This window comes from Canis lupus, chromosome 7, assembly GCF_048164855.1.
Source record: "Canis lupus baileyi chromosome 7, mCanLup2.hap1, whole genome shotgun sequence".
NCBI lineage: Eukaryota > Metazoa > Chordata > Mammalia > Carnivora > Canidae > Canis > Canis lupus.
This window is the reverse complement of record NC_132844.1, coordinates 52,906,602-52,932,286: the sequence shown is the minus strand read 5'-3', so window position 1 is coordinate 52,932,286 and position 25,685 is coordinate 52,906,602. Positions and strand designations below refer to the sequence as shown.

Here is a 25,685-nt window from a genome sequence, read left to right as displayed (position 1 = left end):
AGACTGCATTTCACAATCCCTGCTCCGATATTATTAGCGATGCGACCTTGGGCAAGTCTCTCAGCTTTTAGAAGCATCCATTTCCTTATCTGTAAAATGGAGCTAATAATATATACTCCATAGTGCTGTGAAAACAATGTACACATAATAGTTATACAGCATGTATCAACTACCTAGAAACACTCAATATATCTGAGTTACTATTTATTCCCTGAAAGTTACTGAATAGTCAGTCAGTTGCTCAGGCAATGGAATCTGACAGGGTAACAAGCTTGCCCCACAACATATGCAAAAATTATCCTCACTGTCTATTTTTCTACTAGTATACCTTCCAGTATTTGGGTCTCCAAGAATTCTCTTATAAAATGCAAATACACCTGGAGAGTTTTAGACCTCAACTTCAAATAGGAGTTGAATAGGAACGAAAGCAGAAAGAAAAGAGGCTCAATGCAATACTTTGCATATATATATTCACATATATGAACAATTTTTAATCTAAACTCCAGATGCCTCATTGTTCCTATAAATGCCAATAAATGTGAAATATGGTCATCCTTTTCACTCTGAATATATTCTGTATAAAATACTCAACTATGAACATTTTGGGTTAAACATTGCCTTTATCCTTAAAATTCCCATTAGCAGATTCCATTTTCAAAGGTAACCCATATAAAAACGTCTTCAATTAGAAGTGAAGAAAGCAAAAGTAAATAAACTAATAGCTGTTGAAGGTGGGTAATGGGCACATGGAGTTCATTATGTTATTCTCTCTACCTTTATATTCAGTTGACCCTTGAACAACACAGGTTCACTTATACTCAGATTTTTTACAGTACAGCACTGTAAATGTATTTCCTCTTCCTTATGATTTTCTTTTTTTTTAAGGTTTTATTATTTGAGAGAGAGAGCAAGCAAGAGAAAAAGAGAGAGAGAGCACTTGCATGCACATGCACATGGGGGGGAGGGACAGAGGGGTAGAAGGAGAAGCAGTCTCCCTACTGAGCAGAGAGCCTGAGATGGCTTCCATCCCAGGACCCCAGGTCATGACAGGAGCTGAAGGCAGATGCTTAACCAACTGAACCACCCAGGTGCCCCCCCTCATGATTTTCTTAATAACATTTTCTTTTCCCTAGCTTCTTTTATTGTACAACTATAGTATGTGATATATATAATAAACAACTGTTATATCAAGTGTTAATCAACTGTTTATGCTATTGATAAGGCTTCCAGTCAACAGTACGGTGTTAGTAGTTAAGTTTTGGGGAGTCGAAGTTATACACAGATTTTTGATTGCACAGGGAGCCAGCTGTTCAAGTATCAATTGTATTTTAAATTGTTTCTAAAAGGGGTGCCTGGGTATCTCAGTCAGTTAAGCATCTGCCTTCTGCTCAGGTTATGATCCTGGAGTCCTGAGATCCAGCCCCACATCAGGATCCCCACTCAGCAAGGACTCTGCTTCTCCCTTTGCTGCTTCCCCCTCTCAGCACTCTCTCTCTCTCAAATAAATAAATAAAATCTTTTAAAAAAATAATACACACTGTTCATTAAAAAGTTGAAGAAAAATTAGGCCTTAATAAGTATATTGCCTTAAATAGACCAATTGTACTGTTCTTCCAATTTTACCATAGAAGTCTGTGACATCCCAGTAAAGAATAGGGTCAATTTCCCATGATTCTGAGAGGGATGATTTCTTAAGATGGAACACAGAAATCTTTAAAATTGTTTTAATTCTGAATTTTATGGATAGATATATAGTCATAGACATAAATATATCACCCCATGCATTGTCAACATTAAACTTATGACCTTTCCAAATTTACTCATCCTGCAGAGAATATCTTTTAATTACTTCACCAAATTATCATACTTCTACATCATGTCTATAGACATTAAAATCAGGAGTTGCCATCTTTAAATGCTCCAGCTTGAAAGTTACAAGGTAAAGCTGCCAAGGAATCGTTGAATGGCTCTTGACATCACTGGTCAACATTTCCTTGGCCAGAATCAAAGAAACTTGATTCTAAAATTATGAAGGATATTTTTTGTCTCTTTCTATTATCTCCTTTTAAATTTTCTACTTATGCAGCATGTAACATTTTTGTAACAAGATGGAAACATGTTTTCTCTTGTTTTGCACACTAAAGCACTTAAGTGATATTGTAGCGAGCCCACAATGGTAGGAAGAGTGAAGCTGGAATTACAGGGCAATGTAAAATTGGCAAATGTTTAAACCTTATGAAACTCTTATATCTCCCACACCAATACCACTCCTCTCTACCTTAAGATTTAAAAAAGAAAATTAAAGTGCACATCCTGGAACTACAGACCTGGTCTCCCATTACTTCACTAAAATAACATAGCAAAGAAATTATGAGGTTTTCTCTATACTGCAAATAAGTAATTTCTACTAAATTTTACATTATCAAGACTTAGTAAAAGAGTTCCGAAAGATACCATGAGAAAGTCAACTATGTCAAGCACATCTTCCACCTCTGCAACCCATAGGAAAACCCAGGTAGTAAATAGTAAGGCTAAATGCCTTTCTTTGAAATGGGAGGGCCCTTCTGAATAAAACTGCCCTTTGTATACCATTTCTTTAGTAATAGTAGGATTCTTTGGTGGTTCCTAATGTCTACAGTCTCAAAATAGTTTCCGAAAGTTTCACAATGAAAGTTTTGGGAATTGATTTCAATTCTAGTGACCATTAACCTGAATTATGTTCATGCATGTATTCATTTAATAAAACTTTCCTCCAGTGGTCATTACAGAGAAGATATAAATGCTAGGGCCTTATATCGCATACTACCTCACGAAGATAAATGCATATAAAAATACACACAGGGCACTGGGTGGTTCAGTAGTTGAGTGTCTGCCTTTGGTTCAAGTCATGATCCTGGGGTCCTGGGATCAAGTCCCTCATCAGGCTCCCCAACAGGCAGCCTGCTTCTCTCGCTGCCTATGTTTCTGCCTCTCTCTCTTTCTGTCTCTCATGAATAAATAGATAAAATCTTTATTTTTTTAAGATTTTTATTTATTCATGAGAGACACAGAGAGAGAGAGAGGGAGGCAGGGACACAGGCAGAGGGAGAAGCAGGCTCAATGCAGGGAGCCTGACGTGGGACTCGATCCCAGGTCTCCAGGATCTGGCCCTGGGCTGAAGGCGGTGCTAAACTGCTGAGCCACCCAGGCTGCCTGTAGATAAAAATCTTTAAACACACACACACACACACACACACACACACACACACACAGAGGCACTTCCCCTCAAATCACTGTCAGAGAGAAAGGAAAAGGGAAGCAGGAAATCTTACTGGAAGGACATAGAACACAAGTGGTAGGGTAATACCCACAAGAAAGCAGAAGCTGTGGTAGGTGAAGTGGGCAGAACCATACTCACGCTCATAACTGAGGTTGAAGCTCAGGAGATAAATTTTAATATACTATGCTTTCTCCACTACCCTGAGATTTACTTCTACTCATCGATATTGTAATTTCACATATTTATTTTGGGAAATGTCTACAAAAGAGAATAGATTTTTTTTCTTTTCTTTTTTTTTTTTTTTGAAATATTTTTTTCAAAAGAAATTAGCAGTAATAGTATGGGCTCTAGAATTCTTATATCTTTGAGTCCCCACTCTGCCACTTACATAAGCTGTGGGCCCCGAAATAAGCCACTAATATTTCTGAGCACTTATTAATCTGTGAATTAGAGATGATAACAGCAATCACTTCAAAGTTTCATTTTGAGGATTAAATGGGCAGTTGGGATTGAGGGCTTCACTCAGTTCCTGACAAGAAGTAAGTATTCAGTGACTGTTACCGCCTTCTTTCAGTAGATGTAGTGTTTCTTTACAATAAAACACAGAATATACCTTTCTACATGGTGTCAGACCCAGCAACGAAGCACCTTATCACGTTTTTCCTCCCACTTTCCTCAGTCTTACCAAAAGAGCACTTAGATGTTCGGTTGTTTAATTTTACTGTGTGAAAGCCATTAGTGTAACCAGGGGAAGTGACGAATTCTGGAAGAAAAGATTCAGCAAAGGATGAAGAACTACCTTCTGATGCAGTGGTCCGGATTAGACGGAGTCCAGTGTGAAGATGAATTTAAATGCTAGAATGGCTCTCCAAGAGAGCTCACCCAGTCTCCTTTTCGAGAAGCTACCAGCACAGCAAAGTCCTAGGACAATCCGACTGAGATGAGGAGCTGGGAACTGTTGCCCATGTGTTTTCAAGGCCCCCTCAGGCAGGGACACACAAGGCTTCCATCAGTGTGAGGCCAGAGGACCCGAACTGTAGCCCAAATTGCATGCCACCTGGCTGAGTGAGGCCTTTTTTTCCAGGAGCAGTGCATTGTTAGCATATAAGAAACATTAATAAATTCCTATCTCAACTGTGCAGAAACGTCGCACAAGGAGAGAAGCCAGCGTGTCCTCTCACTGAACGGTTCCAGCTCCAGGTTAAGAAGGTACAACTTTCAGCGCCGCCGGTACAAGGGTCCCTGTTCAAACCTTCGGTCCCTGCCCCCATTAAAATTTAAAACCAGATTGGACCCATCACGGAGTGGCACCAGAGGACTGCAATTTCATCCAGCATGATTTTTATTAGCCTTGCAATTTCTTAATGGGCTCCCCTGAGGGCTGGCTGGGAGATCCCGCACTACCAGTCCGATTCGCTACAGGCAGCCTCATAAACGTGGCATCTGCCCCGCGATGATTGTCATAACATCCCACCGGGGTGCAGAAGGCAGAGCTAAAGGTCAACAAAACCACCGCTCAGGTGGCAGGGAGGTGAATGGGGAAAATGCTGCTTGCCGATCCGCTCCGCTCCCAGGAGCTAAGCAGGCAGCTGGGCGCCTCCTGCAATCAGCGCGTTTCACACATCTCATCAGTGTCACCACTCCTGACATCTCATTATGCACCAGAGGTGGAAGTGGACAGGTACGGAACACCCGAACTTTTCCTTTTCTTATTATTGCTGCGGCACACCATGAAGCTGGGAGTTAATGAAGTCCTGTGGGACAGACAATCAGTGTCTTTTTTGCTCGGTTAAATTACATTATATACAGATGCAAAAGAGAGAAGAAAAAAATAATCCCTCAGCTCTTTCCTGGTTAATAGAGAACGTTAGAAATAGGATGATTCCATACTGGAAGCTGAAGTTGATAGCTTCTTAGCATGCAGGGTTTCTAATGAAGTCAGGTGACAAATCCACCAGGGATCTTCTTCATCAGAAGACCTCAAAGCGCTTTAAGAAACATTGTGAAAGAACTTTTTGCCTCAACTCTGAGGCAAAGTTGATTGGGGAATGATGGTAAGTCCTCCATTATAGGGAGGAGAATGCACTCAACCAGAGAGTAGAAGAGAATACCTCCCTTGGATCTGGAAAATCTGGAAAATCCATCACCCTCAGTGATGACCCAGAATCAGAGAATGTGACAATGAGACTTTTCTCTTACAATGATAGTTCGAAATTTCCACAGGGAGCTGATAGGAGTTGCATGGGGAAAAATAAATAAATAAATAAATAAACTTCTTATGACCAAAGAAGGCTGGGGGACAGCCAGTTCGACAGGATAAAACTGTGTTCCTTTCTGCAGGACTCCGCACGCCTCTAATGTGTCACTGGGTGTCATGACTCCCAGAGTGAAATGGGAGTGTCTGCAGCATTTCCCATGCTTATTTGACCACAGAGCCTTATTCTCCAATGGTATATTCTTCACATGCTGAACTCACATGCGAAAATGCTGATTCAGTCCCATTCCTCATTACAGATGAGGAAACAGGTTTTCCTCAGGACTTGCCTATAATCTCGCAGGTAGGTATCATCCATGCCCAGAAGGTAGGACCAGACTAGCGACTCTCAGACCACTATAGCATTTTCTAACTTACCAGGAATCCAGAACACCAACGAGAGTCTCTATGCTTCTCCTCACTCAGTAAGTCATTCAGCATTTCTCTGTACTTCCTTCAGAATACCCATCCTCAACCCTGTTGGCTGCAGCTCGAAGATGCCTCACTTCCTTCTACTCTTGCCTCAGTATTGACCTTTCTCTCCCTGTATCTGAGCCCTAAGAGAACAGCAGTTAACTTGTGTTGGAACTAACCTGGCGTCAGACCACACTTGAGCCAGACTAGCATTCTGACTCTAATAGGAGCTCTAAATGGTATTTTATGAGACAAAGTGGTAGCTGCGAAATTTATAAAGCCTCAAATAGCTCTATAGTTTCTCCTGGAGGAAACCACACTCCTTAGTTTGACATCAAGACCATTCATGTTCCCCAACCTTTGTTTCTAGTCACTCCCTTTCCTGCTACTTCTTTTCAAACCTTACATTCCAATCAAATATCATGACTTATGTATAAGCCGTGTCTTCCCACTTCTGGGACTCCATAATAATTGTCTCTTCCCTAGTATCCACCTTTGCTCCTTGTCTCCCCTTGTCCTTATAATCCAAATAAATGTAGGCCTGGATAAAATGCCATACCCTCCAGGGAATTTCCAGGTAATGATTTTTCCATCTGATGATTTCTTGACCTTCAATGATTTTCCATAGCAAAATGCAATGCCTTTATTATCACATTTATGACACTTAGCTCACAGTTCAGTTATTGGGTTCTTATAACTCTCCTATCAAACAGTACATTCCAGGTTGAGGTTGTATCTTATTCACCTGCAGAGTTAACACGATCCTTCCAAAGTTGAACACAGAATTTCATCCAAGACCTTCACAGTTTCACAGTCTTCTGCTATGTATCAAAGTAAGTATCTAAAAATCCCATCCAGGGACTAATACACTGACTGGCACCTTGAGAGTGAGCTGTCAACAATATTTGAGGAGGACTAAAGGACCATAATTTCATTTTCCTGGTGCAAGAGTAACTTGCCCTCTCCGTTGGTCATGTTCTTCCATTCATTCAACATCTGAGTAAAATCATCAAGTAGTGTCCTTCAAACTCATATTAATCAGGGTCAGGCAGAAACAAAATAGATTTGCTTCTGCTTGTCTGTGCATACTTTTCCCCTCTGGGAAGAGAAAGAAGTTGAATGGCAGTGCTTTTTGGGGATGGGTACAGGAGCTGTGAGCCCAGGAATCATGGTTCTTACTTTGAGATTTATGGGGGGGGGGGGGCGGGGGGGGGGCTTTAGTCAATTGATTCTGTCAACTTCACTCCATATAAATAGGTATTCATTGTGCAGGGACACTGAAAGGTTTAGTTAATTAGTATTTGTATAGTGTTTGGGAGGACCCATTATGAGAAACAAACGTTATAACACACCATTTCTTTCCTTAGATGGCTTTTCTCTCTATTATTAGAGGAGGGCTGTCTCACATAGAACTGAATGATGAGCCACCCCCGTTGGGAGCTGGTACATCATAAAAACAATCACTTTCATTTTGAATCAGGAACACTGCACATCACCAAAAAACAACTGATTTTGCGGCCCTGCATGCTATTGAAGGTGTATACGCTTTTATGTGTTTGTATTCTTTTGTTTGCTTGTTTACTTGTTTGTTAAAAGCAAACACTCTACTGAATTCTAAGGGAGATTTACCAAGTCTATGCTTCCTTCTCATTTAGCCAATTCTTTCTCTCTCTCTTTTTTTTTTTTAATAAGGGGATCTTGCTGGGTTTTTAAATTTTAAAGTCAATTAATTAACATAGAGTATATTATTAGTTTTAAAGGTAGAGTTCAATGATTCATCAGTCTTATGTAAAGTCATTTAGTTCAGTTAGATGCTCATTCAGTTAGATGCCCTCCTTAATGCCCATCCCCCAGTTGCCCCATCCCCCACCCACCTCCCCTCCAGGACCCTCAGTTTGTTCCCTATAGTTAAGAGTCCCTTATGGTTTGTCTCCCTCTCTGATTCATCTTATTTTATTTTCTCTCCCTTCCCCTGTGCTTATCTGCTTTTTTTCTTAAATTCCACATAGGAGTGAAATCATATGGTATTTGTCTTTCTCTGACTGACTTATTTCACTCAGCATAATACCCTCTAGAGCCAGTTCTCTTATACAGAAGAGGTGCTTTATTTTCACACCTGTCAAAATGCCATGCAATAGCAATGTGTTAAGTTATCAAAAAGGATCAGTGAGCAGAACCAGAGGAAGAGGCTTTAATTGAGAGCCATTAAGAGAAAAAGTGAGGTGTTGTAGGCAAGCATTGGCTGATTCCCCTCAATTTCCATTCTCCAGCTTCCTTTCATCAATAACCCCAAGATTTTTCTTCCAGGCATCACTGGTCTCATAGTCTTACCCAGGTGTTGGTTGGATGAGGTCCATTCTAAGTTCCACAGTGGACACTCATCTAAAGCCTTGCATGGGGCAGTGTGGTCAAGTAACTCAACTTGGACCAATGACTCTTGAGGAGATATTTGTTGGAGGATTCTGGAAAAGCACCTTCCTCTTTCTGAGACTGTTCCCATAAATGAAAGACCCTTTCATTCCCATGCAATATGAAGACGAGAGCAAGTAGCCTTGGGAGCTGCTGACAGCCATCTTGTGGGCACAAAGGAGGCAGGCCTAGGTTAAATCTGACCCTCTGGTAGACAGAGCCATCCCACTAGTGAGCATTGAACTGCTGGATCAGGCCATATCTATGATTCCTGAGTTTTCCCATTCTGTGAGCCATCCTGTGAGTCTCTAGCATTTAAATCTATTTGAGTTGTGTTTCTTCCCTTGTGATTAAAGTCTTTATAACAATTTTTTTTAAAAAAAGTAAAATATAAAAAGACAAATAAGAGAGTATGAGTTATGGAACTGGCACAAAAACAGACACATAGATCAGTAGAACAGAACAGAGAACCCAGAAATGGGCACTCAATTCTATGGTCAAATAATCTTAGACAAAGCAGGAAAGAATATCCAATGGAAAAAAAGACATCTCTTCAACAAATGGTGCTGGTAAAATTGGACAGCCACATGCAGAAGAATGCAACTGGACCATTTCCTCACACCATACACAAAAATAAACTCAAAATGAATGAAAGACCTATATTTGAGACAGGAATCCATCAAAGTCCTAGAGGAGAACAAGGGCAACAACTTCTGTGACCTCAGTCACAGCAACTTCTTGCTAGATCACATCTCCAGAGGCAAGGGAAACAAAGACAAAAATGAACTATTGGGATTTTATCAGGATAAAAAGCTTTTGCATAGCAAAGGAAACAATCAACAAAATTAAAAGGCAACCTACATAATGGGAGAAGATATTCACAAGTGATATATCATATAAAGGGCTAGCATTTAAAATCTATAAAGAACTTACAAACTCAATACCCAAAAAAAACACAAAAAATCCAAGAAAAGGGCAGAAGACATGAACAGACATTTCTTCAAAGACGACATACAAATGGCCAACAGACACATGAAAAAAATGCTCCACATCATTTGCCATCAGGGAAATACCACAATGAGATACCAAAAGCACAATGAGATATGACCTCATTACCAAGTCAGCAAACAACAGATATATGGGCAAGAATGAGGAGAAAGGGTAACATTCTTACACTGTTGGTAGGAATGCAAACTGGCACAGCCACTCTGGAAAACAGTATGGAGGTTCCTCAAAAAGCTAAAAATAAAACTACCCTATGACCAAGCAATTGCACTAACTGGGTGATGATTCCATGTGGTCAGAGAGAAGAATTAAAGACACCATGTGGAAGGTAGTGGGAAAGCCACAAAGCTAAAGGTGAAAGATGATATGGTTAGCCACTATCTAGGGCTGGGCTAACTTATATGCGGTAATAAATTATCTCAAATCCTCCTGGACAATACAATAAATGTTTATTTCTTGCTCACACAAAGACGGCTATAAATGTTAGCAATTCTCTAGGGTAAAACAACTGTCCTCTATATGTTATTGACCTCATGCTCTGAGCCATGTGGTCATCATGGCAAAGAAAAAGAAAGGGCTAGCTAGAGAGCCAAGCCCTAGAAATTAAAGGCTTCTACTCACATTCTAAGCAACTCATATGCCCCATCAGACCTTAAAAGGGTGGGAAAGTGCAAAGCTTCCTTGTGCTCAAAATAGTTGAGAACTGGATATTAGATAGAGATGGCTATCACAGAGGAGACTAAATGCAGAACTGTGATACATTCTCTTAGTTAAAACAGAGAGACAATTCTGGAAAATCACTTAAATACCCATTAATCGTAGGAGGCTCTTGGCACTTAATTGGAAGTAAGGAAATACTTTACATGGATTCCTCCTGAATTATATCTGCATCCCCCATCAAAAGAACCTGAAGAAACTAGTACAGTGGTTATCATATCCTAGAAAGGCCAGAAGTTCCTTTGGCAAATCAACAGAATCAATACATGCCTTTCCTGTTTTTCATTTTTTATGGTTTTTAATGTATAAGCTTCTATGAGCAATATATTCCTTCATTAAATGCTTTTAGAGAATTCCTTTCTTCCTCCTTTAGAAAGGACACATGTCCCTCATTTTAGTAAAGCTGAGGTGATCTGTTGGTGTATATTTCATGGAAAATCTTCCCTCAACCACATACCTTGATTTGCATTTATGATGGTTCCATAGAGAAGGGCAGGCAGAGAGAGAACTTAAACCATTGTTGGGGTCAAATACACCTTCATCAGTATCCTGGCAGGAGTCTGTCATCAGCACACTTCAGTCAACAATGAAGGGCCACAAAAGGTCCTGCCCAACAGCCCTACCCAGGAACAAAGCAACATATGAAGATGGCAGGACAATACAGAGTAGGACCTATGTACCCTTCATTGATCTGCCCAGTGACATTAGTCCAATCCCCTCAAAGCTGAAATGAACCAGTAGGAAAAGAAGCAGAATGTCCAAATTTATGTAAGAGAGCTTATGCCTGAGACAACCATTTCATAGACTCAAAAACAAGTTAACATCCATTGATTCATACAAATGGCAATCCCATCAAGAGGACCTCCATCTCCATAACAGTTTTTATCAAAATGCGGTTCAGTACTCTTTTAATTCTACCTAACACCCCTGTTTCTCTCCTTCTGGTCCCCCTTCTCTCCACCTCTAAAGCAAGCCCCTGAAAGACAAGAGTTCTCTCTCTCAGAGCTGGATGTCCAATCGATGAAGTCAGCTTCCATGACACTTTCGATGTTTGAACGACCGCATTCTCCCTCATGCAAAATGAGATGCCCTTCCTATAGGTTTTACCCAAATTTCTTCACCCTCAGGGCTCCACCTGGTACTATCGCTAGCTAGACAAGGCTCTCTATACTCCTTTCATAACAACATGCGTTTTTGAGGCAGTACTGTGACTCTTTGGAGAAAGCACAAACCTCAGAGTTGTGGCACTAACAGCAAGGATCTTGAAAAAGAAGATGGATGGGTAAGCAAACAAGATTTCAAAGAGGACGTCACTGAGTTGAAAACCCCATTCTTCCAAATTCACTGAGTTGCCTGTTATATTACAAGACAGGTGATTGTTTGCTGTTTCAAATAGAAATGCTATATATATATTAGACTCAAAACTGATAACATTTCACAGCAAAATTAAAAATGTTCAACATGCCTAGTAAGACACCACATGTCCAAACACTTATGAAACTCATATTGTTTCCACCAACACAAACACCTCCACATCAGTACCACTACCACTAACACACACACACACACACACACACACACATCTAATCTATATCTAATTTCTGAAATCCGTTCAACTACTACCTGAGACCCTTCATGGCCTGGAAAGGGAGCCTACTCATGGTTGAGTGCTCTCTTACTTCTTCATCAGGTTCAGGAAGATGGTGATTCACAACAAAGTCTCCAGGAAATGAACTAATAAACCTCTGAGAAAGCAAGCTTCTCTATCAGATGAAGAATTCAATATACTGATAATCTAACATATTCATATATCACAGTTCTCACATTCCATTGCTAAGAGCTTCCATATAATCCACCCATGTCACAGATGGAGAAACTGAGACCAAGATTAGAAAACTAAATCGTCCAAAGTCACCAATGAGTCAGTGAACAAACTAACTCAAACATTTCTGGTTCTTCATTCACCAAGCCCCAGTGCCCCTGTAGAATCCAAAGAGCCATATTATGGGCCATCCTACTACCCAAAGCAATTTCTTAGCACTTACACCTCTTGGTAGGCTAGCTAAAGTCCCATATTTGGAAAGGCACAGAAGAAATCTGATCATTACACTCCCATAATCAGACCCAAAATGAGTCCATGTATTTTTGCATGATATGAGGTTCCCTGAGAAAATTCCACACAGTATTTATTTAGACCAGAATGGTTTCCATTTACGAAGCTGTACTTCAGAAGAAAATAATCATGTCATGTCCCAGTGGGACTGCCCTCTGCCTGTCATTAATAGAGTCATTTTCACAGGGCTAATAAAGCTCACTGTTTTCCATTGAGAACAGAAACTATTATTTTAAGATAAAAGCTAAGAACAAATTTACCTAAGATGATTCAAACTCTTGTATGGTAGTGTAATAATTACTTGGTGATATTATAATATCTAAGAATGATAAGGACTTTTGGGGACCAAAATGGGATAGAGTCTTTGAAATCATAACCTCATTTGTTGTTAAAATACCTTGGTGGGAAAGGAACAGGCGGATGGCATGAACTCATTTAATACAAAGAGTCTTTGAGAAACAGAGAGGCACAATTAATTTGTTCAGATGAATTTAAGCCTGCATTCAGGCTACAAATTGCCTGAATTCCCTCTTCTTAAAGAAAAAGCAAGAGAAAGAAGCCTTCAAAGTCTTGAGCTCAAAAATGTGGCAAGGCTTCTATTACATAGCCAGTTCTGGTTATGACAAAATTGCAATAAACAATGCCATAAATTATAACACCTAAGCCATTCATAACAGTTTGCAGAACACTCACTCACTTTCTTTCTTAATTATGTAGTCCCACTCTGTTTTTAACCAGAGGTAGTAATATCCAGCACATTCTGACGGTTTCCTGTGAATGAGACACTGCTTTAAGTGTTCTATGTGTATGAAATAGGAATTAATGGAAGGAAATTAAGAAAATTTGCCCAATTTTATATGATAAGTAAGTAGAAGGATCAGCCTCAAATCCAGTTTTTATTCAGAGCTCAAGCTCATAACTACTCTGGCATCATGCACTTGAATTCTTAGTTTCCTCCTATCACTACCCTTTTGTATCAATTGTCTTCCTCTATCCAAAACCTGGTAGTCAGGGAGTACTAACCTTAATCAACTGACAGGTTAAGTGACTTGCCACACACTCAAAATCAGACAGGACATTTCTAGAACTATGAGTCAGGCTGAAGGAGTCCTGTTCATCACGTATCCCATCTGTCTCTGCTACCTGCCGCATCATCCTTTTAAGGAGGGAAAGTCTTTTTCAGATGTGAAGCCACTTGCCTTCCCAACTCACCCTGCCCTCACAGTAGGGGAAATGGTACACATGAGGGGCCTCACTTCACAGAAAAACTAGAAGCACAAGGGATTCTGTAAGTTTCCTCCAAGACAGGAAGGTAATGGTTGGGTTCCTACATCTTGGGTTTCTGGCCTAACAACCAGCTCAACCCATCTTTCAGTAGCACCTACCTCCCCAGGCACACAAGACTGATGATACACAAGGAATAAAAATGCTTTGAAATGAAAGAGAGGAATAGGAAAAAAAAAAGAGAGAGAGAGAGAGAAGGAGAAGGAAATGAGAGGAGGGAAGGGAGAGAAGATAGGAGGCAGAGGAGGAGAGAGGAGAAAAAAGTAAGAGAAGAAAAGAAGGAATAGGGAAGGAAAATAATAAGGAGAGAAGAGAAGAAACAACAGCAGAAAAGTATTTTTTGTGTTTCAGTAATAGGAGGGGAAAAAACAGGGAATGGAAAGTCATTTCAGATTGGCCTCTTATCTAGCTATACACATTATTTTTCAAATGTAAAATCTGGCACATCACCGTATTACACCAATTTCTAGAAGAATCCCCTTCAACAGAAAGTAAAGATTAAATTAAGCAATGTGATTTTGCTTTTTAAATAATAATCCAGTGCAGATATATACCTTCATCCACCCATCCATCAAGGAGGAATCCAATATGCATCCCATTCACAGAGAATTTAGTATCTAGTTGAGGGAAAAGATATTTCAATAAATACACATAATTTAAATAATTTTAAAAGATAAATTCCTAAAATGAGTATGATATGGTACTGTGGGACTTCCCAAGAGGAAAATCCTTCAATTTTAAGAAAAATAAAATTTTCCTAAGAGACGTATACACTGAAGATTCCCCAAGTAAGTCTGAAAATATAAATATTTACCAAAAGATGCTGGTGATTTGACCATATGACATCAGGGTTATGTAGGAGTTACTTTGTGGTCACTAGATGAATGGATGTGGTAAGAAGCTTGGGGTTTGCGTTTTGTCAAGTTGAGGAACATCCTTGAAGACCACAGCTTTAATCCATTACCTTCACTGAAGAAACCATCCCTAGTGCTAGTGATGGTGAGTTCTGGGTACAAGGAAGGTGCTGCCCAGTCACAATACTCATCTGCACCCTTCTTTTCTCTTCCTGCTTGTGATCAATACCACCTACCTGCATTTATTTGCACTCCCTAACCATAGAAAATCTGAGTTTTTCTCCACCAATACCATCCTACCACCTCAAATGTTATTAAAGATCTCCTGATCACATTATTTTTGATACATCTCATCACACCTTCCTTCAACCCTTTCCCTCTCCTGGGTTTCATGATGCTGTGGCAAGAGCTTTCAAACATACATTTAGCAAGAGAATCCTTCTTTCAAATGAGATCATAAAGCTCCAATAGATTACCACAGTCTTATGGTAAGATTTGAAATCAGGCACTGTTAAGTCCTCAAATTTTTTTTTAAGGCAGTTTTGGCTATTCATTGTGTTCCCATAAAATTTTTTAGTCAACCTTGAAATTTCTATTGAAGGAAGGAAGAAAGGGGAGAAAGAAATAAGAGAAAGAAAGAAAGAAAGAAAGAAAGAAAGAAAGAAAGAAAGAAAGAAAGAAAGAAAAAGAGAGAGAGAAAGAAAGAAAGAAAGAAAGAAAGAAAGAAAGAAAGAAAGAAAGAGAGAAAGAAAGAGAAAGAAAGAAAGAAAGAAAGAAAGAAAGAAAGAAAGAAAGAAAGAAAGAAAGGAAGGAAGGAAGGAAGGAAGGAAGGAAGGAAGGAAGGAAGAAAGAAAGAAAGAAAGAAAGAAAGAGAAAGAAAGAAAGAAAGAAAGAAGAAAGAAAGAAAGAAAGAAAGAAAGAAAGAAAGAAAGAAAGAAAGAAAGAAAGAAATTAACAAATCTGTTGGGATATTTTATTGGAATTGCATTGACTCTAAATATTACCTTGGAGCATACAACTTAACTGGAAGAACTAACACCTAAACATTACTGAGAACTCCAATAATGGATTTCATTATGTTTCCACTGGTTTAGATTCATTAATCTTCTTATATTTGTGGGTTTGTAATTTTCATCAAAGTTGAAAAAATGTTGGCCATTATTTCATTAAATTCTACCTACTAGCTCCCTACCTAAGCAGCCCTGAGCTCCTACCAGTGAGACTGGGCTTCTCTCTTCTTGGGTTCTATTTCCCAGCGCTGTGTTTGGGAATGTGCTCCCAGACAGAAAGCCACTCTCCTAGTGTGTTCCCCTTCTCTCAAGGATCACAGCCTTGCGCTGTTATCTCTTACATTTCAACTAGATATGTAGTTGGGTATGGCAGGAGGGTAGTCTGAAACTCGTTATTCTCTCATGGCCAAAACCAGAAGCCCACCCATTCATATATAAGAGTAAGGCACTAAAAATCTAAGTGGATGATCTGTGTAAGCAGAACTTCATGAGGCTTCCAAATGTCAAAATCTGTGGATCTTTACTTTGATTTTATCTTTCCAAAGAAGAATCTTTGTCTCCTTTCTAAAAGGAGGAGAACTTGGGTTGCCAGGATTCCAAGCTGGGCAGAGGAAAGAATTTAGTGGGATCAGGAGAAGTTGACCTCTCTCTAAAGAGCAAGCAGATTTTCCATTCATCTGCTAGATTTCAGTACCACCCTACATCTCCATCTCTCTGTGCTTGATATCAAGTGCCTAATTAATATCTTATAAATTCAATTTGTCCACAAATAATGCCTCTGCATCCTGGAGGGAGAGTAAGAAGAGATATCTGGTTGGGTCAGTCAGGAGCAGTACTCTAGGGATCTAACCATTCTTTACAGTTTTTTTGTTTGTTTTGTAGTAAAGTTGAACTTTGGCTTCAACCAGCAAGTATGTGGTTTCCAGAGAATGTTGATGAAGATTTTTTTCATTCAGAACCTCAAATAACCACCCACATGCATACCTTTTAGCATCTTGCCTCAGACCTATTTCCTTTTACTTAGATTTTTCTAAACCTAAAGCTTCTTTTGGGTTCTTTGGGGCAAACTGTCTTGCTTTTCATCTAAAAGCAAGTGGAGTGCCTCCACTCTACCCCATTAAATCATTTGCGCCTCTCTTACTTTTCATCTTCACATAATGTTTGTGTTTGAAATGTCTCCTCATTTTATCAAAGAAGAGATTTATGTCTCTGTTTTCCTATTCTCCTTTGATTATACCTATGTGAAACAGGTCCCTGACTCTGGTTAAGAATACATTCTTAGCTATGTTCATCTTCACAGCCACATTTTCAACAATTTTTATCTGCTTTTTGGGAGACCATTAGTTCATTACTATTTCTTGAATCCCATATCATCTCCCTTTCTGGATTGCTTTTACAATTTTTCAGAGACTGCACAAGGGTGATAAACTTTCTGAATTCTGTATAGTGTGTATGTCTTTATTTTGTTCTTACTCCAAATAGTATATGACTGCATATAGGATTCTAGGTTTAAAATCCTTTCCCAGATAACTTTAACAGCATTGTTTTCAGACTTCTTTTTCCACTAATATGGCAGATCAGATGTTCAGAGAAAATTCTTCCAGTTATCACAACTGAAATTGCTGGGTAAAACATCTGGATGAGTCAAGTGAATGTAAAGGAATTTCTTGGAGGCAGAAATGGAGAGGATGCTGAGCTCTCACCCTCCCTCTTTCCCTGGAGTTTCAGAGTTGCATGGGTTTAACCGCGTTTAACAGTGGTCCTAACATCCACAGTAGACCAAACCTATCTCTTGCTCCCAAATAAATAACTCCTCTTTGTTCTATGAGCTACTTTTAAGACATCACCTTGAGAGCCATAGATCCAACCACATCGTGTACAAAGGGAAAGAAGGAGGTGGGGAGGGAGAGAGAGAGGGGGAAGAAATGCCAACCCAGTAATTCCCACAGCAATCCCTTCATTAATTACCCTAAGGGTATGCCCTGACTCAAGCTTGGAATTTCTTCCAGAGCCCTATAGAAGAGTATAGCTATATTATATCAGTTCTCTCTACATTTACTTTGCTTTGTGTTTATTCTGCTCTGGTTTCTCTACCCATCCAACTCAATATGTCCTTCAGAAACGTCTCAAGCCCATTGGTTGCCTCATAGCATCTTACAGTGTTTTCCAGCATTCTTTCAGATTCTTTGTCCTCATATATTTTTTCTTGTTTTGATGTATCACCATGATACATGGTAGGTACAATCAATGTCTTGTGAAGAAAATGAAAAATGTACCTGAGCTAAAATGAAAAGAAGACCATGATGTATTCATTCATTTATAAATCCATTCATCCATTCCATAATTTTTAATGAGATCTGCTGTTTATTAAGCATAGTTCTAAGCATTTGGAAACATTACTGGCAAAACAAATTTCCTCTATTCAAGGAGCTTATATCCCAGAGTGCCATGAGGTCTTAAAAAAAGTACAAGTTGAAGAACAATATAAATAAGGCAATAACATCTTTGTGTGCAAATGTATGCATGTACACCTGTGTGTGTGTGTGTGTGTCCTTTCAGATATAATCACCAGAGGATAGGATTAGAGAAGCAACATGTGATTTGGCTTGTTTTAACTCATCATTTGCATTTCTATATTGTTCATTAGTACAATTGATTTAGTCTCTCTTCTAGGTAGTTGGGATATACCAGTGAACAAAGCAGACAAACATTTCTGCCTTCTTGAAGATCATATTCTAGCAGGAAAAGCTAGATGCTAAATAAATATAACAAACTTATATAGAATATTGGCAGGTGATAAGGACTATAGGAAAACAGGAAAGAAAAAAAAAGAAAACAGGAAAGAGTAAGGGAAATTGCAAGCATGATATATTTGTGAGCAACACTGGGTTGCAGTTATAAATAGGGTTGTAATGGTAGACCTCAACGAGGAAGTAACTTCAGCAAAAAAGTTAAAAGTGAACAGTGGTACTTTTTTTTTTTTTTCTTTTTTGAACAGTGGTACTTAAAAAAAGGACGAGGAAGAGTATTCAAGCAGAAGGAGCAGTAAATACAAAGGTTTCAGTGTAGAAGCAAGCCTGGCATGGTCCAGGAACTGCGAGGAGGCAACAATCTTGGAACAGAGCAGACAAAGGTGACAGAAGTGAGTAGTGAAGGCAGAAAGGAATTGGAGGAGGGGATTAGTGCAGAGAATGGCCCATTAGGTCAATGTTAGGACTTGTCTTTTAATTGCAAGACCATTTGGGAGCCACTGGAATGTTTTTGGGAAGAGTGAAATCATCAGACATATTTTGAAATATCACCAGGGCCCCACTAATCTGGACTGAAGGGAGGTAAGGATGGAAGTAGAAAACCAGTTGGGTAAGCCTTGTAATACTCAGTAAAATGTGAGAGTGATGATGATAGCTAACATGCTACAAAGTGGGCAGATTAGTGGTAAAGCCAACATAATTTCCTGATAGATTTGATATAGAATTTGGAGGACCAAGGATACTTCCATGGCCTGAGCAACTGAAAAGACAGAGCTGCCACAAACTTGGTCCAGGACTACAGTGGGAAACAGAAGACAAGCAGTGGTGATCAGGAATTCAATTTATAATCTCCTAGACTTGAGATGCCGCTTCCATATCCAAGTGAAGATAACAGTAGGCCCTAAGGTATGGGAATCTAAAGTTCAGGAGAGAGCTCTGGGATGGAGATTACAATATGGGAGTCATGAGCATGGAGATATATATAGAGAGAGTTCATAAATTTGAAAAGATCATTTGGGAAAGTTGGCATGTCATTTTCTACTTACCATCATTCATTTTCCATTCCTTGAACACCTTGACTAACACAAGTTATCAAATGCAGAATATTGTGTGTGTTCCTCCTCTCCATTCCCTCTACCACTTCCCTAGTTCAATTTAACTTTCTTGGTTGAGATGCTCCTGCCTCCCATGGATCCCCAAGGCATCCTACACCCCACAACCAGATCAGTGTGACTAAAGCACACCTGTGATCATGCAGTGCCTCCTCAAAGCTTACCTGTCACCTGATGAACTCAAGGTGCCACACACTCAACCAGCCATCCTAATTCCAGCCTACTTCCCAAACCTATAACTCACTAGTCCCATTCACACACATCATGTTCTTTGCACTATTCCCACAGGCTCTTGCCTCAGAGACTTGTGCATATTGGTTTCTCCACCAGAAATGCCTTTCCTCTGCAACCCTGAACCTAAACCCTGCCCATTCTTGAAGGCAAAATACAAATACTGTCTACTTCAGCAGACCTAGATGGCTGCCCCATCTGGAAGTAATGTTTCCCACCTTTGATCCCCCACTTGATGGTAGGGGGAGAGCACGGCATGAGCAACATTTTGCAAAGCAAGCACAGCAGGACAGAGAGGAGCTTCAATTCTGAAAATAAAGTGTTCCATGAACGAACAAATTTGGATAATACAAAAGTTCTCTCAACATTCGCATTATGTTGTCACATGTGGAAGGCTCTCAAAGTCCACAAAAAAAAAAAGAACCCTATTACTTTGTTTAACCCAGCTTTCACAAATGTATTTGACCTTGGAACATTTTATAACAAAATACTTATTAACATTCCATGAAATGTGTGTTCCAAGGTTCTCACTTAGTATTTAGAGCTGGAGACCTGAATTCTAGTCCTAGTTAAGCACCTGTCAGCACTGGTTTTCATCAGATCCAGGTCCAGATAAAGCAACTGTGTTTGTCAATACAAGTGACGTGTTATCCCCATACCTGTGCAGGGAAACCAGACATCCCAACATCTATAGGGTAACCATGCATCCCAGGACTGGAGTCTCCCAGACACTGACACAAGCCAAGTAGATTTTGACAGACATGCCCTTCTGGTTCCTAAAGATTCCCTCATAATGACTTAGGGCCACATGGGCTATGAGGCCAAATTACTAGGTGTGTGACCTCTATCAGGTCACCTCTCTTTAAGGACCTCAGTGAACTCATCTCTTGAATAAAGGGCCTTGTCTAGATGATACACAACATTCCCTCCTACTGTAGTGAATTGACTCTATATGTCCTTTAAGACTTACCTAATCCCTAGATGGCCTCTCCTCCCTAATTATCCCCTAAAGGGGTCTCTTTTCATGTTACTATTCTCCTTCAGAAAATGGCAGATAACCGTGAACATGTCTATAACTCAATAAATATATGCTGCACAAATATTTAAAGACAACTAAGGCATTGAAAAATTCAAAATTACTTTTTGAGATGGTGAAAAATTAAATGAAAACTAAGAACCAAAATGATCTGGTCAAAGCAGCAAGCACCACAGAGAAATAACACGGTATCATTTTCTAGCACTCCTACTAGCAAACTTGCACTGCCAGTAATGGCTACCACTAGAAATTTACTCAGTTGGAGGAGCAGTTTCAGTGGCCCAGATGTTAGGATACCAGCCCCCAATCAATCCTATTAGATGGGTACTATTATTACTTCCACTTTGCAGATGAGAAAACTGAAGCACAGAGGGGTTAAGTAACTTGTCTGAAGGCTGCCAGGTAGCAAATGATATGTTCAAGTCCCCACAGTCTAGCTCCAAGGTCCATACTTAAGCACTATGCAACCTGCCTCTCCCTCCCATTCACTGGCATTGCTCTCATGGGCATCCCAACAACTCACATTATTGCCCAGGAAGACTTAGAAACTGTTCAATGTCCCACAGCTCTCATTACACTACACAACACTGATACACAACACAACTCAGCACACCCACTGCCTCATGATAAACATTTGAGATGTTACTGACAGCCAACTGCAAGAAAGGGACAGAGGAGCAAGGTGGAGTCTATGATCAGAGGACTATGGTCCCAGAGATGATAAAATTGGCAATGAACTGAAAGGAAATGTGTATTTGGGGGACACAGGAAGCCAGAAGTGGCAGGCTGGTGCAATCTTCCTTGAATGGAAGGTGAAAGGAGCCCCTGAGGGGAGGATAAGGAGGTTGTGAGGCATGGGGGAGGGAGGAGACAGGCAGAGAAGTTAAGGAAGAACAGAAAAGTTATGTTATTTGTCATTGCATACATTTTTGACACTAGTCCAAAATTATTAAAAACCCCAAAACAAAAAAACCCATGCCCACAAACCCAGGAAGTATAGTTTGGGATTCGCAAAGTTTAATTGAATGAAGCAGCATTCACTAGAGAATCTCATGTAGTGTGTGGCACCTAATAGGCACCCCATAAATGTTTGTTCCAAATAAAGGAGACAAAAAGAGGAAAACCGAGAAGTGGTTTCATAATGAAAAAAGCCCCTAAGGGAGTAGGTGCTCAATAAATATTTTTTATCATTATTTTATCAACATTATTTTTTTATCATTTATCATTGAGAAGTCCAGAGAGTTGTAAAAGATTATCTGATATACTTCCAAAGAGCCCTCAGCCTCTGATTTCAAGTCTTGAAAATGCCCTGGGGAGGCTGTGGAATCTCTCAGTGGGGACATTTAAGAACACATTCTTAGGGGAGCCACTTGGAGGGGTGCTTAAGATGATTTCAAAGCAGATAAATCAAGGTAAAGAGGGCAGACCAAATGTCCCAGCAGTGCTTTCCAGCTCTGATCTGCACTCGGAAGCTGAAGCTTCCACTCTGCTCTCCATGGAACAGATGAGCCGGATGAACCAGCAGACATCCCCATCCCACCAACTGAGGATGGCTGAGTGATCTGGAAACCTTCCAGGGGGGCCTGGTTAAATTGGGGGCCATTTATTTCATGAAGAAATAAACCACAGAGAGCCCCTTTCCAACACGCACATGGAAAGCAGGACAAAACGCTGCGGAGATTATCTGTTCAGAATTTGCTTTAAAAGAGCCCAGGCAGCACTCATTTGTTGTTGAGAAAATATATGATTAACCATAGTTAACTATGAATTCAGATGTTGTGCATTAGACTCGCTTCTCAAAGTTTGAGAGCATTTAATATTATATATCGCTGCCATTTGGACTAAATTGTTTTTTTAATGTACACAATATTACAAATTTAATTTGAGCTGTTTGAATCAGTCTGTAAAAAAGATTTGATTATACCTGAGTGCTCTGGCCCCGGCTCTTCCGTATCTCAGTAATCTTGGCGGTAATTGGCTGATTAGGCGTCTCACACTCCATCTTTGCCTCAGTTTCCATGGCAATGTTACAGGAGCTATTATAGATGAGAACTTCATCTCTTTCCACTTTAGGGCTGAAACGAGAGGGGAGGTTAAATGGGGTGTCATCAATCTTAATGAAATGCAATTATTTTTACTCTTATTAATCATTGCAAGCCATTAGCTTGTGGCAACTACAGGCCACCATTTGTCAAATTTTGCAAATTTCTGTAATTTTGTTTCCATTCTTTTATTGTTTATTTGTTTTCCTTTTATCTGCACACGCTGCAATGAAAATGCACATGGTAAATATCTTTCACTGAGGCCTTTCTCTTTTCCAAATCTATTAGGAACATTAGCAAAAGCTTCTCCATATCCCAACTTAACAAGCAATGTGCACACAATACTTTCAGTTCCAAAAATGGAAGCAAATGTTGGGCAGAGGTGTTTCTTTCTTTCTTTTTTTTTTTCTTTTCCCCTTCCCTCTTTCTGTTCTTACTCACACTTAGTGTTGGGGGAGTGAATTGCCTCAATCCCCCCAGGGCAGATGGAGAAATTGGAAAACCCACACAACTGGCTAACTGGTCCCTAATTCCAACTGTGAAAAAATGAGCTCATTTAGGCTTTCAATTCCCTCTCCCCAGCTGATGGCAATGAGGCTCTGTTGCTAGCAGTGGAACATTAACTTAGTAAATTAATTAAACTTACTTAACAGCCCAGACTAAGGAGATTCGATATATGTGCCAGTTATACTACCAGCCACTCACTTTAAAAGTCCTCTTGCTTTAAGGAGAGAAGCCAGACTGGATTTAAAATGAAAAACAGCAGTGTGGCATTACAGAAAGTCTAAAAATATGCTGTCTAGAGGAGGTGAAAGTGTGGATATTGCAGGCTATTGTCCCCAACAGGTGTGATACTTATTCAAAAACAATCCTGGTTTCAGGCATTGTTGCAACTAACTCAAAGATTATTAGTAACGATAAAGCATGATGTCCCATACTTTTTAACAATTTCATTTGTATGATCTCATTTGGGCCAGTAAAGTAGATACAGGCATAACAAATGTAACCTAAAGAGATCGGGAGATTTGCGTAAAGCCAAAAACAAAAGTGCGACAGCTCCAAGATTAGAACCCAGGTGTCCTGTTTCCTAAAGCAAGACTCTCAAGTTTTACAATGCTGTTTGAACATCAGCATAAAGAAGGCAGATCCCATAGGAAAAGTGGCAGGGCCATGGAAAGGACAAAAGGTCACTGCTTGACAAACTATAAATCATGTCAAACTAGAGCATCTTTTCCCAAATCAATGTCAAGATGGTTTTTCCCACAATTTGCTAGAAATACCAAGGGTAACCACATCTACTTAATCTCTTCTTCACAGTAAAATATTCCCACCTTTGTATTCGCCAGGTCAGGACTTTCATACCCACTGTGCTCTAGACCTACTCTAGATTGTTCACATTTTAACATCATGTGGTCCAGAACTGAACACACACAGTTTGAGCTGACCACTGGGGCTGCGGTCTCCTCTTACCTGAGTCCTCCTTCCCATGACATCTAACATTGTGCTTGTTTTGCAGCCCAATGCTTACATAAAGATGGTTGTAAACTCGGTCTCAGAGCCACAACACCTGAGGATTTCACCATGTTTTATTTGTTCAGCTGATTTTCTGAGAAGCATTAGCATGCAGAGGTTAGGCTTGGAAGCGACCAGCTAGGTTTGAATTCTCAAGCAGATATTTACCTTGTGTAGGATGTGACTCTACGTTTTGGTTTCCATGTTTATAAAATGGAGTTATAATCATTGAGTGCCTATTTTACATAGGTGTTGAGGGGTTGGGGTGAAGTGCAGCCTACAAAGTGATTTGCAAAGAATCTGGCACACAGTAAGTGTCCAATAAAGGCTGCTCTTGTTATAGTTTTTGGTGGTAGTGGTGTTGGCGATATTATTGTTGAAATATAAATGTGGGAATTACATGCTGTCTCACTCATAGGGACCTGTTTCCCAAATGCATTTTGGACCTGGAGCCTTTCTTGTAACTACAAATCCATTTAGCTGAGCCATGATCTAGGGGGTAGACAGAGCTAGAGGATAAATACAGCATTCGCTCTGAAGTGTCACTAGTACTCAAAGTTTCAGAAAAGTAATTTAAATTTTAAATTAAAATATAATATTCAGATAAAAATGGAAACGTGATTGAAATAGAAATGCAATGTTTACATATTTTTTCAAAACACCTGACTTCAAAGCCACTTGATGCTTGTGTCAGGCCACTTTGGGATTTGCAGCTAGAACGTTCCTTTTGCCATGTGGGTGGGGGCGGGAGTTGTTAGAATAGTTTGAGAAGCTCTCTCTATATATATATTTCCATCAGAAATCACTTATAAATATAACAAGGAGGAAATAAAGTTGGTTTACCACTCCATCACATTCCTTATGAATTGGTACCCAGATAACTACAGACGGTCCTTGAGTTACAATGGTTTGACTTACGATTTTTTTTTACTTTATGATAGTGCAAAAACAATAGGCATTTAGTAGAAACCATACTTCCAATTTTGAATTTGGATCTTTTCCCGGACAGGGATATACAGTACAATCCTCTCTCATGATGCTGGGCAGCTGCAGCTCCCAGTCAGCCACACAATCACAAAAAATAAACAGCTGATACACTTATAAGTCATCCTTTTTCTATATAATCATTCTGTTTTTCATGGTCAGTACAGAAGTCAATAAATTACATGAGACATTCAACACTTTACTATAAAACAGGCTTCCTGCTAGATGACTATGCCGAACTGCAGGCTAATATAAGTGTTCTGAGCATGTTTAAGGTAGGCTAGGCTAAGTTATGATGTCCAGTAGGTTAGGTATTAAATGCATTTTCAACTTATGGTATTCTTAACTTACAATGGGTTTATTAGGTCATAACTCCGTTGTAAGTTGAGGGAGATCTGTATTTCTGTTTCTGAAAACTCACAAACCATTTGATTAGTAATGAATTCTAGAATTTTGTCAGGGATAACAGAAGCTGAGTTGTCTAAATGTCCAGAATTCCCCTTTTTCCCTTTTTAGGCAAAGGAAAAAATAGTTGTCCATCTACTCTATTGTATTCCCCCCTCCCATGTTCACTACCAGCAAGTAATGATCCTCAATCCTACAAGCAAGTATTTTGTATATACTGTATGTGCATGTATATAAATGATCTAAGACATAGACTTGAACTAAAGGAAAGGCGTGACCAGCTTCCCATACAAC

General features: G+C 39.7%; 1 protein-coding gene across 2 annotated transcripts in view; it reads right to left on the bottom strand.

Annotated features, from left to right (window-relative positions):
- The window catches only part of PKHD1 (PKHD1 ciliary IPT domain containing fibrocystin/polyductin), a 471,902-nt gene that overhangs the window by 352,377 nt on the left and 93,840 nt on the right, over positions 1-25,685 (bottom strand). For both annotated transcript variants that reach the window (XM_072832682.1, XM_072832683.1), the window contains exon 36: positions 22,373-22,523. In XM_072832682.1, the coding sequence (XP_072688783.1) occupies positions 22,373-22,523 (151 nt within the window). The remainder of the gene's footprint in view (positions 1-22,372; positions 22,524-25,685) is intronic.